Below are 14,314 nucleotides of genomic sequence, written 5' to 3' on the forward strand. Positions count from 1 at the left end.
CCACAGGGTAAAAGACGAATAATTAATTTTGTTCTCGCGATTTTCCGGATTTCAAATATTATTTTCATATTTTCTCTATATTTCAAATATAATTTTAAATATTGAAATAACAAATATTGTATCCTTTGACTGTTTTTCCCTATTTCCTACAGTTATCTCTGTCTTATCAGAGTTTACCAGCTTTGCATTATTAGTAGATTGATCATCCTAGAACAAACTCATGGGCTAATTACAAGTGAGTGTAAACATTTACTGATCCGATCTAATGTGTACTTCCATTAATTAGTGGGATCAGTTAATGTTTACACTCAATATATTAATATATTAATATATTAATTGGGCAATTAGCTCGTGAGTTTGTTCTGTACTGTTTGTCTCAATCCATGCATTTACGTGGTTTAATAGTGTCATCCATTCTGAACTATCTTCATAGCGATCTTCTTTCTGTCGCGGAAAACAAACAGCAAACCGAACCGCCGTTGAACCTGTACCAAAAAGCAATAAGAGGGTGGTCACAGGGAAACGAGCCACGCGATGTCGATAACAGCGATTTTGACAAATTTAGAGATCACTTAGAAATCCCAAATATTAGAAAAGAATATTGCTCTATAATGAGCTGATAATGAACTGGTCTTAAAACATCCTTAACGTCTATGAAAACAGAACTAAAATGTAGTAATGTATGTGTAGGCTCATGTTCAAAAGAAATGTAGACAATGAAGTGGACCATTTAAACTTACAGTGTGACTGAGAAACATGTATCAATTTTGGATTGTTAACGAATTCGAACAATATGTACAACATTGCAGCCACGTTTTCAACTTTAAATAACAATGTGAAACAACATGAACCAAGTCAGTTTTTGTAAATTAAACAGATGTCTGAAGACTGTACACTGGGGAACAGGAAACGTTAACAGTTTGTTATCGTAAGCAAGCAAGAAGTTTGAAAACAAACTGTAAACATAAGTAGTCACTTTTTTCAAAATTCCAGTCCGTGCATGCATTTGTTGCTTCCCCATATGTTGAAGCGTCATCATGCATGCTACACTCTCGGGTATTTCTTCCGACTTTAAGGAGGTCCGCTAGTTCAATTTAACCATAGATCCAAACGAAACTTTGCATGTGTATTGAATGTATTGCAATGAATTCAAATGTAAAAAAGAAAAAAGGGGGTCACCATATTTCCTTAAAAGATAGAAAATCGTCAAAAATGGGTAAAATCATCATGCAGATTGGACTCCAACTCCTCCATTCCAAAGTTCGTTTTGGATAAATATGAAACTATTGATTAACAAGAAAGGCTCTTAACAAATTCAAAAAAACGTGTAACCAATTATCTGATGTAATATTTTTAAAGTGTTATGAATTAACTTCATTTTCATACTGAACGAGTTAGGCAGTGATTTCAATGCTCGACCCTAAAGTAGTTTGGAATTATAAAACCATTCAACGGCTATAAAAATGACCCAGCTAGTTACATGAATGTGACTTTAATCAACACATTGAACACACATCAACAACTTGCAGGTTGAGTGCTTTCTTGTATTATATTTTGATTGTATCATGGTATTATTGTGTTATTCTCAGCAGTGTAGGTCGATTTTTATTTATATTAATATTTTACTACAGTTTATTACTAAATAAATCTTACCATGCAATCTAATTAGTTTAATGAATTCTTGCCCTATCTATTAGAAAAATAACTGTTTGTGGGTGTTCTGTGGTGAGATGAAGGTCTTCGTAGAAATACCAGCTATTTATATATACAACATAGATCCTCAAATTTACCGTTGAGACATAACATATTGGGTGATGTTTTATTGAACACGTGATTTCTTATTTTAATAAATAAGATTCATATTGTTTCTTTTGTATCACGTGTCTCTCATTGGAATTGATTAATGATAACGCTACAAATCTTACAAATATATGAACTAAGAAGGTCCGCTAGTTCATTTTAACCATACAATCCCTTTTTTCTGTTCACATTTGACTTCATTGCTATATAAGCTTATTCTATACACATGTAAAGCTTCATGGGGGTCACCATATTGCCTGAAAAGCTAGAAATCGCCAAAAATGTGTAAAATTACCAAGATCTAAAATTCATCAAATACACACGTTCTGAAATTCATGCATATATTTCAATGTGTTTACAATTTGTTTAACTTTTCATTCCATTTTGTTGCCCCAAACTTATAGACTTAAAAAATATCGGCAATAAATAGTATCATCTGTTTCGTGTCATTTTGAGAGTCTATAAATATAAAGTTTTGTTTATCCGTATAGGGAAGATTCATGGACGGAATATACTACAACTACCCACATATTGTTATCCAAACTCTCTGTGAAGGGTAAATGTATACGTAGCCTTATAGTATCCAGCAAATAGAAAAAAACATATGGTCACCACATTATTGTTCCTCCCAGAAAGCGAAATCCCATTATTTTATCACCTGTCAAAAGTGTTGTTTCGGCGGTGTAGATGGCCACGATTGACCTTTGACCTTATTATGGATTCATAGTATAGATCGTTTTTTTCTGTGCTACTTTGGCAAGCTTCATCTCAATGGTACAAAAAAACTTAATATGTCACACTTATTCATTGCGAAAAATTTAAGATTTAACTTTAACGTGATTACTTTCCATGCTGTTTGACCGTCGCTCACATTTGCAAACAGCAGTGAACAATTCGATTCGCTTTTCGGTTTCTTTTCTTTGTAGAAATGAATGAGAAATTATTTTATTTCAATCGTGAGAAAATATTTTGTGTTTTCAGTGAGGATGTTGGGAGTTGATACATTTCTATAAATCGTGACGTATTATTGATTGTCATTTCTTTGTATTTATATAATCTGATTATTTTTTTACCGCAAAGACGTGGAAAGAGCTACCATTTCATGAAACTGAAAGTGACGTAGTCAGCAATAGACGTTGGGATTCTATGTTTTGACGTTATTGAATGACAAACATTATATTGTCAGGAATATTTGTTTGATTGAAAGTGTTTTACCTTAATGTCAACATGCCTAGGTATGTGTACACGGTATGGTGTTTTCGCCGTTTACGCACTTGGATGTGTATGTATATCGTAGACACTGGAAAACATTATATGGCAATACATGTATCTATTTTACATCACTGTAATATATTCAGTTTTTCTTTTATATTTCATCAAACATTGTTGAGACATACCTTTCGTTAAACCAATTTGACAAGTCTGGTTTACAGTCACTGAAGCAATGTCACAATCTTTTTTATAGCATCCATATATCAAGTATAAAAGTAAATTGTTAGATTTACTTTAATGATCAGCCCAGTATATCAATTTGTAAACAATGTTACTAGTACAAGGAACAAGTTAGTCATAAAATGACTAGAGAGTAAACATACAGCGTTGTAAATGCCACAAGATGTCTTCACTTAGAGCAATATATACTCACATTGGTGGTATACTGGGCTGATCAATATAACAGTTTACTTTTATACTACGTGATATTAGCGCAAATTTGGGTCTTACTACAAGACTAAGTTTTAATATAATAGTTTGATAACTAACTAACTTACTTGTAATTACAAGTGGTTACTCTCCAACGTCTATGATTATAGTAATTACCTGGTTTTGTTGTTGGTTTTTTTACAAATTGCTCACTGTTCCTATAATAATAAACTCTTTAAAAAGTGCAATTAGAGTGACAAACATGATCTTGAATGAGTCTGTGTTGTTCCTCATTGTTTTTTCGAGTAGATAAACATATAGATTTGGTTTGTTATCAATTAGGAAAAAATAGATTCCAATTTTGTCATTTATGGGCAGTTGTGTCAAAACTTTCAGTCAGTTTTTATAACTCTAGTAAATGGTTCCTCTAACGGCCATTAATTCTACATATATAAATAATTGGTATTCATGATCATTTTTGAAATTTCAATTAATTATTTGTTTTACTTAAAGAATAAACTATTAGAAATAACATGGACAGTGTATATGTTTATAAGTTAATAAATCGCAAAAAAACAACTAAAAATGTGCAAGCAGTTTGTTATTGTACTAAGAAAGTGGTTAATTTTCTTTTTTAAAAATGGATATATCACGTCCAGTCTGCACATGCATCTGTTGCTTCCTTATATTGAAATGTCATAGTGTATATAAACTTAAACACATGTCTTCTTACGATTACAAGTGGTTACAAATAATTACCCAGTATGATAACAAACCACTGTTTTACGTGAACAGAAAATAATTGTGTGTTTCCGATAACATGGTCTCAGAAAATAGTGTAGGTAGGTCAGGATTTTATTTTATTTTACTTAATTTCATCTTTTTTAATTGTTCTTAATTTTGCTTTGACACAAATCAAACGAAATGTCAGTTAGCATACCGCTTATGTAAAATATATACAGGCATCACTGGAGGAAGAAAACAGACATATATGAAGGTCAAGAATTGAAGCCAAGGAATGTTTGTTTTTGTTTAAAAAGATTTAGGGTTAACTAGGGTCTGACGGGTTATAGGAAACACCCTTTTTTATTTCGCCTCGTACGTATAAGGGCTAATAAATTGCTGGTTCCGGGTACCCGACCCTACCTAGTTTTTCACCCATAACATTTTTAATCTTTAAATCTTGCGAGAAATGGATATGGAAACTGACATCAACTTAAGACAATATAAAACTATTCCTCCAATCTGTAATGGCTGTATATCTGATTGGAAGAAACCAATAACACAGAGACCAAATGGAAAACAACAGAAAAAATATTACTACCTGAACTAGACTCTCACACGTGGAATTGAACGTAATGGGTACCACACAATTTTTAGACTGATGACAAACATTTTTTTATACATATTTTCTATCATTTTACAAGTTATTTATAGTTGCAAAAAAAGCGGGCTTGGTCAATGTTTCTTCACATCAATTTGGTTTACAGGTAGAAAAACTCCACCATGTACAAATAGTTTGATTACATGTGTCAACTTGGGATTACACGTGTTACCAAGTTTCTGTACAAAACTTACAATAACAAACTTTTCACACATTTTATAGTTTCTTGCAATTTACTACGTTACAAACACGGACTTATTAAATTGTCTACGCACATTGCTCGTAAAAAACACCAAAATAAAGTCGTTTTGTGGATCAAAAACCTACATTATTTACTCATTTCGCATCCATATGGCCATGTTAATGACTGTTACATTGTGATCGAGAGGGAACTGAACCTACTATGTCACTGTACGAGTGCATGTATCAAGACATAGTCTTGTCCTATATGGAGAAAAGACAATTAGAGACATTTGATTTATTCGTCTTTATGATTTTTCTCAATTTGTAAATTTATTCGTTGGACAATTATCTACGTGAAGATGGCAGTGGAAAAGACTCCCTAAGTCACTAAAAATTGATTTCAAACGTACGCAAGACGATTATTTAAATTATGCACCAACCGGACTCTAAGTTTCAGTGTCGTTTGTATATGTTCAAGTATGAGATGTAAATTATGTTTTGTAAAACGATGGTTATGATTGATGTTAATTAAAGTCACAGTAAGAATCAAAGTAATATTTGGTTAGCATCCTTCATTCCACTATACACGTTACGATCATCTCCACCATATACCACAGAAGTACGTTTTCACAACCAACAGCGATAGTTTATGCTATTGGCATGATAGTTGATGCGATTGCAGCGTTGGTGTAAACGAAAAACCGTTATCGCGTCCGCCTGTCAGGGTGTTGTGGATGATGACTACTGACATGCGCTGTTCATCCCTCCCAACAGTTGTTGTGCGTTCCCACTCTTCCTATGCAGCGCCACCTTGTGGTCGTTACCCTTGCTCACTCACGAGTGTTTCGTGTCCCGTCGATACTGGCCAAGCCGAGCAAGGGAACCACATGGAACTTCTTGAGTAGTAGTAGTAGTAGCAGCAGCAGCAGTAGTAGTAGTAGTAGTAGTAGCAGTAGTAGCAGTTGCTAATAATTTTTTTAGAACAGGGTAGCCAGGAAACAACAAAAGCTGATTTCCACCTGGGCCCTATTACCACTCACCAAAAACATTACATACTACACAAAAAGAACGTGCAAGCAATGCGGACGGAATGTTTAACAAGACAAGAAATGAAAACAACAATTTCAAGAGAGTTACACCATACTGAAAATCATCCTCTCTGACATAAGATGATTTATGTATGTATTCCTAAGGTATGAATTGTCTTGCACTGCTTGATATGTGTTGGTAGACTGTTCCATAGAACAGCTCCAAAGTATTTGAGGGTTCTGTTGTCGGAATTACTGCTAATTCTCGGCACATGCATATGTACTTCATCCAACGTCGTTACATATACATTTAGAAAGATACAGAGGTGACAATTTGTGAAGAACTTTAAAATAAACGCACGCCTTCTGAAGCAAAACGCTGATTACATGACAACCGATTTAAACTCTCTAACATGATAGTAAAAGAGTGGGTCCTAGGCCCACACTGGAGAATTATCCTGGCTGCTCTATTTTGGAGCCTCTGAAGTCTGGTCAGCAAAGTCGTACCACTGTTTGACCACACTACTGCAGTGTAGTCAAACAGTGGCAGTACCATCGCATTATAAAGCATCTTTGTGGTATCAAATGTAAGGTATGGTCTTACCCTCCTAAGCACACCCAGCCTTTGTGATATTTTACTGCAGATCTTAGTTATGTGCGTTTCCCAATTTAAGTGGGAGTCAATCCAGACACCAAGGTATTTAAAAGCCTGGACATGCTCCACCATTTGGCCTGCTATCTGTACCGTAACGTAAGGACTTTAGATGAACTTCGATTCAGACGTTTGGACGTGCCTAGTAGCATACTTTTAGTTTTGCTTATATTTAAGGTAAGTTTATTATCAGACAGCCATGTATGGATCCTACCTAGGTCAAAGTTTAGTGTCCGCTGAATATCACTGACATCCTTACTTTACATTTAGAAACAACATTTGGCAAACTGTCTATAAAAACAATAAAAAGTAAAGGGCCAAGTATGGACCCCTTGAGGTAAACCATATTCAATTGGGAGTGGCTCACTTAGTGTTCCATTCACATAGACACTTTGCTTTCTTGTTGTGAGAGAAGTTAGGACTACATCATTGACGCCAATATTAGAAATATATTGAAATCGGCCGTGTCGATGTGTCGAACGCTTTCTTTAGATCAAGAAATACAGCTCCAGTTGAAAGCCCATTTTCATTTTTGTTTAGGACATCTATTTGTGTTGTACTTGTAGAGAATACAGACTCTTACTGATTAAAAAGATCATACATTTGGATATGTTTATAGAGTTACTTATGTACACATTTTTCAGACACTTTCACAATGACAGGCAGAAGTGTATTAGCTTTCATGGGACAAATTATCATTCTTGAAGTTCTATGTCTACAAGAATTGACTATGGACAAGATTCTACGTCTAGGACTAGACTAATTACTACAGGGCAACACAGTGGTACATGTATGGCTGCTGTCAGTTTAATTACTGCAAATCATAATTACGTAAATTATTCATCAAAACTATAAGCTACATCAACAAACTTTATTCAGTATATGTGCTTCGTTATGGCTAACGCATGTACCAAATTATATTGAATTTGATGAATGAGTTCCAAAGATATAACCTAATAACTAAAAACCTACTAAAACCTAAAACCTACTTAATTACTAAAAACTACTTATATGCAAATGTTCTTGTCATTACCATAGGGAAGACAGACAGACAGACAGGCAGACAGACAGACAGACAGACAGACAGACAGACAGACAGACAGACAGACAGACAGACAGACAGTCAGTCAGTCAGTCAGTCAGTCAGTCAGTCAGACAGACAGAAGTATAACATAACCTCCACTTACGGGGGGGGTGTAAAAATAACTATTTACTCTTCAATTCACAATGTAACTGGACGGACAGCCAGACAGACAGACAGACAGACAGACAGACAGACAGACAGACAGACAGACAGATTATCACCATCAATAATTCAAATAACATTTATAAAATATCTTGACATCATAATACTATAAATGACATATATAAAAGCGTTGTAGATGTCATTTGCAGTGATTTATCATATGTTATTACTCATATCATTATCTAAAGTTGCTTTGTCAATACCTGATATTGACTGGGGGTTTAGGTTACTTTGATTTGAACAAACTCTACAACTAACAAAAGATGTCTTTCTATGTGTAACTATAGATATGTCGAACCGTCAAAAGAAATCATGTAATTAAAGCTGACTTAGATACATTAGGAGTTCATCAATATATTTTATCTTTTGTGCATTTTATCTCAGCGTATATTTGATCACATAAGCTTGTCAAAAGATAATGTGTCTAGATACTTTTATTATCACTGATTCAAGTATTTACATGTATTTTATTAAATGATCGGAATGGAATCTCTATAAAAGGATGTTTACATATTTCACACGTTAAAAGGGAGTAGATATAAATGCATTAATACATTTATCTTATATAAATATTATATTTTATTTTTCGTGTATTTTATCTCCGCGTCTGGTTGGCAAGCTTATGTGGTCAAATAGAAGCCAAGATAAAGTACACGACAGACAAAATATATTTAAGATAAAATATATTAATGTATGTAATTTTTTTAAGGCGTGAAAGTGTTTGCAATAGAGATTACATTACGATCACTTAAACTACATGAACAATAAAGCCGTAGCTTATAAAACTTTAAGTATATAATATAGAAGTCTTCTGTGTATGATGAAGTTTATTAATTCTCGTTTTCTTACATTCAGAACTTTTGATATTTTCAAGAAACAAATACATGTCTGTATGAATAAAGGTATCGCTCTGTAATTAATGAAATATTGACATAAAATATCAAAGTAGATAACTCAGTCTAAATACATTTGAGTTGACTAAATGCGAGACAATTAATCTTGATATACGAATACATGTCTTGATATCTGCACCCTTATATCAATACTCTTAATGAAACAGTATCAGTTTCTCATAATACAACGTAGTAAACATTAAAGTGATCATATGGATGAGAAATAGGTAAACAATGTTTTTTATAACTAACAAAACGAGTCTTTTCGTCATTTTACAATAAAAAAATCGCGAGGAAAGCTCCTTCAATTTTAGATACAGACCACATTTTAACTAGTGAATTCAATTTCCTTCAATCTGGTAGGTGTCATAGACGCCCAGCTTGCAGGACAACCCGGCATAAGAATTATTTCTCACCATCCGATGTGCGGCTTTTAAACAAAACATTGCTCTTTTTGTAATGTGAATTGTTTATTGATGTCCTGCAAACTTTTGTGTTGTTTGTTTTTGCTTTGAACTATTGTCTTCTTGATGTGGTCACAGGAAAACCAGCAACATCCCCTAAAAGTTCTAAAGGTTTTTAGGCAATAACCTCCAAGCTTTACAAGACAGTACATCAAGTATCAGAAATTAAACTTTTCTTTACATATAGGGTTGATATATGTTCTTAAAAAGTTAAATGGCATCATTATAGTAAAGGTCAGCACATCTCATGATTGTATCATTGGCAGGGCAGAGTTGGCGAGTTTCTTTAGTTTAAGAGTCTTTCAAGGCAAGTTTTAGACTACCCTGGCAATAATTTCACATCATTTTCTCTAAACGATAGTACAACTAAAAAAATAGCAATTAATCTTTAATCGTAGGCTCAAATATTTAAGAAAAGTTTAATACCATTATGACAGTAAAGATAGTTGATCTGATTGTTAGTTGACTGCATGAGTGACCTCTGGGGTGAGGTAGTCCGAGCAGCCCCGCCCCCCCCCCCCGCCATAGCAGATCTAGGGGTGATTTGGTTCTATTGAGGCAATTTTAGGTTATTCATAGCCATTAATGTAATATTTCACAGCTTCGAAATCTTAAGTTAATGTAAGTTTTAAATGTGTTTCGCATGACACGTACAAGTGGGCCAGGTAGTATCCGTAACATTGGTATAGTGGCATTACTCTTGCAGATATAGTTAATGTCACTGATGTGTTAATGAATGTTAGGTGCTCATACCTACTATGTATAATAGAAATTGGAATCTGATGAGATGTGGTAATTTGTAGTGTCGATAACATGAAGTGTTCAAAATAGAAAGCATTACAATGCGTATTAATCCCTTCATACTGAAGAATAGTTCTTTACATTTATAAACTATCTATATATACCATTACGGAAATTTCAATTTTCGCCCCGTGAAGCATATTGGTCATTGATTGTGAAATACCCAAGTATTTACATGACATTTTCTGTAACTACATGTAGTGTGGTAGGTAATACAAAGTTATGTTTGAGCGTCACTCCATGTGAAGTAATATTCTATTAATTGTATTCATCAAATAACTTTCGAAGGCAGAAACCATCCCAAAATTATTTGAATCTTTTGACAGTGTTTGATTTACAATTTCAGATTGGTGTAATTGTTACGTCGTATGTCAGAAAAGGTATCAATAGACTGTTGAATTTTACCTCATTTGAAATATTCCAGGTGACGAGTGGAACTGTTGCTTCCCTTTTATACCTCCGATGGAAACGACCAGACATTCCTCGTCCATTTAAGGTAGATTTTTCATTCCTCTTTCTCTTGTGCTATTGAATTAATATTATCAATTAACAGTCACTATTCTGTCATTTGTCCGGGAAGGGCGGGGAGTTGTTTTGCTGTCTCCTTGATTATTTTTCAGCAAAACACAAACATATTTCCTTTTCGGTAGTAATGTGCCCCTAAGTCACATAATGAAATACTGTACAAATCAACAAACACTGAAATTATCATATTTTAATAACTATAATGATAAGGCATGATGGGTGAATGTTAGCGTGTCCGGCTTGGAATCTGCAGGTTGCAGGTTCGAGCCCCATTGCTGCCGTTTGTTTCGGAGTGGCTAAAGTCCTTGGGCAAGATTTGAACCACTGTGCCTCAGTCCACCCAGCTGTATAATTGGGGACCTGGTAGGACAGGGGTTGCAATGTGAATTCTTTAATCCTATGCGCTTATAAAGGCTGCAATGGAGTTGATGAAGTATAAAGGGCCGTTGTGCCGATATGATTCGAGCCAGGGGTAATAATTGTATTAAAAGCGCTTTGAGCATAGAGTGGGAAAGCGCTATATAAACACTAACCGTATTATTATTATTATTAAGGCATTGTGACAGAACATACCCATACAATTTATACATTTGAAGAATGTACAACTTTACATCAAGCGTGACGTTTGATGTAAATATTTATTATGTATAGCATTCAACATATTGACAGTAGCTAAATGAATTCTTACTTCTCTCCAAATATGTCCCGATAATTAACTAGACCTATTTTTAATCAGGTGAACAATATAACGTACAATATTAAAGAGTTCAAAGGTTTGGTAGGGATTTAGGTTCGATATATTCCAGAACTATTTCATATTTTTCCGACCGAAGAAAAGTTCACTTCCCTTCTCTCTACAAACCACTCACCGTATACATCATCTAGCAATTTTCATATTTAAGTCATGTAAGACAAGAAGAGGGAATTTTATCCAGTTATGAATGAACCGGACACCTATAAATGTTTTTCATTTTCAACATTTATTTATTAATAATTGTACATATAAGTTTGTTGATCGATCCCGTCTTGTCGTGTAAAATATCACATTTTTTGTATCATGAACAGTGGCCCTTTACTAAAATAAATAATTTAGGTTCAAACCGTGACCTATATTTTATAAGTGTCATTCCACAACTAAATCACAAAGCCACACAGGTTTACACTCATACGGAGACAGACAGACAGAGAGAGAGAGAGAGAGAGAGAGAGAGAGAGAGAGAGAGAGAGAGAGAGAGAGAGAGAGAGAGAGAGGCAGTCAAAATCTAGAAGTCACTTTATTCCACGTTTCCCAAACATTGAAATTCTACTTGTAACCTTGAAATTATAGTGACGTCATTGGTTCTAAATTTGTTATGAAACTAACGCCCCCGAGGTTTAATTTGGTTCAGACGATAAGAAATTTCATAGCCCCCTTCGCACCCCCAATTTCTTTCGTGGGGGCTCCTCAGCCCCCTGCCGTAAATTCTGCTCGTTCCCTAAGACAGAGAACTATTTTGCTGATATTGGTGTTTACGCTGATATTGGTCTTTATGTTAATATCATAACTGTATTGACCCCCCCTACCTGTAAAGTTTTGGAAAAATTTGGATTTGTTTTTCCACTTTCCAAAGTAGTATACCGGTACACCAGTCAGAATAATTGCTACTCCGATTCCCGCTTCAACAGGTGCCGCGATTAATCCAGTTACTTCCAGGTATATTACGAATAAAAAGAATATAAAGGGTATGAGTAGAGCAACCTTGAAGACAACACATACCGTCAAGTTTTTTGTGATTTAGTTGTGGAATGACACTTATAAAATATAGGTCACAGTTTGAACCTAAATCATTTATTTTAGTAATGACATTACAACTTGTGTTCTGGCATTATTAGAACTGTTGATTGCATAGTTCGTAGTTCCTGTACATTTTTCATTCATATAATAAATTATGTCATCGGATCATTTATAAGTTAAACCCTAATACCATGTTCGAGTTCAGTTAATTTCAAATAATGATTAAGAATACACCGGTAAGTAGAATACTGTGTTATTTGCAGAAAAAATCACACCCTAAAACATATAAACTCATATAATTACAAATTATCGATAAAAATCGTTTAACATCCAACGTTCACTTTCTGTATATACAAAAACAGACTTGTTTATTGTTGCTTAACGGCTTTTTTTAAAAACGTACATACATGTAATCTGGTTCGATTTATTAAAAATCAAAAATAATTACGCATTTCTTATCCACACTATGACTTTAAATGATTCACTTCGTTGCCTATTTTTCCCTTCAACATGAACCTACACAAATATTATCACATTTTCATTCTCTGTTTTCAAAGATTTTAAAGTTGTTTTAAGTTCAGTCAGCTCAGTTTCTAGAGCACTAACCTTTTCTAATATTTTGGTTTGGATTTCTAAGTCATGTCTAAATTTGTAAAAATCGTTGTCACCGTCATCACGTAGCTCGTTTCCATGTGACCATCTTCTGCTAGTTTCTGGTTCAATAACGCTAACTGTGTTAAACCTGCTTTGATTTGATGTTTGCTCTCTGCGACAGAAGATCGCTACGAAACCACTTCGAAATGGACGACACCAAACCGCGTAAATGAATGGATTGAGACAAACGTTACAGGCCGCAAAAATTATAGTGAAATTGTAAAATTTACTATTCAAGTCAATTTGATAGCCAAAATTTGCGCTGAGGTATAGAAACTGGTTTGGCGCCCAACATATTCCAAAACATAAGCAGACGATCAGAAACATTTTCACCACTTTCTTTCTAGCTTTAGTAGTTAGACTAGAAGATGTTGCGTCGCAATTCTGTGAAGAGTGCCGAAGCGCCATGAATATTCTTCCATACGCTAGAAGGAGGAGTAACAGCGGGATGAAATAAGTGGTGAAGAAAAGTCCGATGCCTGTGAAGGTTTGATACCATTCTCCAAATGGCCACTTGTATCTGCACGTCTGTTGCTCAGCATCGTACGAACTGTTGTATACGCAGAAACTCTGCATTATGAATGCTGACAGCCAAACAACGATGATGATCAAAGATGCTGATGGTTTCCTCCTCTGAGTTTTGTAAGAAAGTGGGTGAACTATCGCAAAGTACCGTTCAACTGTGATGGCCAAAAGACTGTATGTAGAAGCAACTAAACTGACCCACAGGAATGTTGCCTTGAACGTCCGACAGTATATCTCCCCTAGTATGCCAGACGGAATCGGGAAAAAACCTCGAAGAGTTCGAGGAATTAGAAATACTGACGATATGAAGTCAGCAACTGCTAAAGACACGGTTAGCTTGTACGTCAGTTGACTACGAAGAGACTGTCGTCCTAACATGACAACGATTACTACAAAGTTACTCACGATGCCAACGATAGCAATGATGATTTCAGTGGTCTGGACATAGCTCCATTGTGGACCTGTTGCCGAGTAGGATGTTGAGGCGTTATTACCAGATGTGTATGATCCATTGGATGTATTCATTTTTAACACCACACAACAGCTTGCTATTCAACATTATGTACTTGTAACATTGCCAACTTTCGTATTTATAGATAAGGCCAAAGTAATGAAATGTTATGGTATGCATCCATACAAGCGATCGCGATGGATTGAACAATTTCATAAAAAAGACAATGTATACATTTTGAGTAATGTGCTCTATATAATTCCTAAGTTAAAAGGTTTACTACACCATAATTA

General features: G+C 34.7%; 1 protein-coding gene across 1 annotated transcript; it reads right to left on the bottom strand.

Moving 5' to 3' along the window:
* Positions 1-12,907: 12,907 nt before the first annotated feature.
* Positions 12,908-14,095, bottom strand: LOC144438749 (galanin receptor 2a-like). The gene has a single exon (XM_078127906.1). It carries the CDS (start codon positions 14,093-14,095, stop codon positions 12,908-12,910), a length of 1,188 nt encoding a protein of 395 aa, XP_077984032.1.
* Positions 14,096-14,314: the final 219 nt, after the last annotated feature.

Source organism: Glandiceps talaboti, chromosome 8 (genome assembly GCF_964340395.1).
Source record: "Glandiceps talaboti chromosome 8, keGlaTala1.1, whole genome shotgun sequence".
Lineage (NCBI taxonomy): Eukaryota > Metazoa > Hemichordata > Enteropneusta > Spengelidae > Glandiceps > Glandiceps talaboti.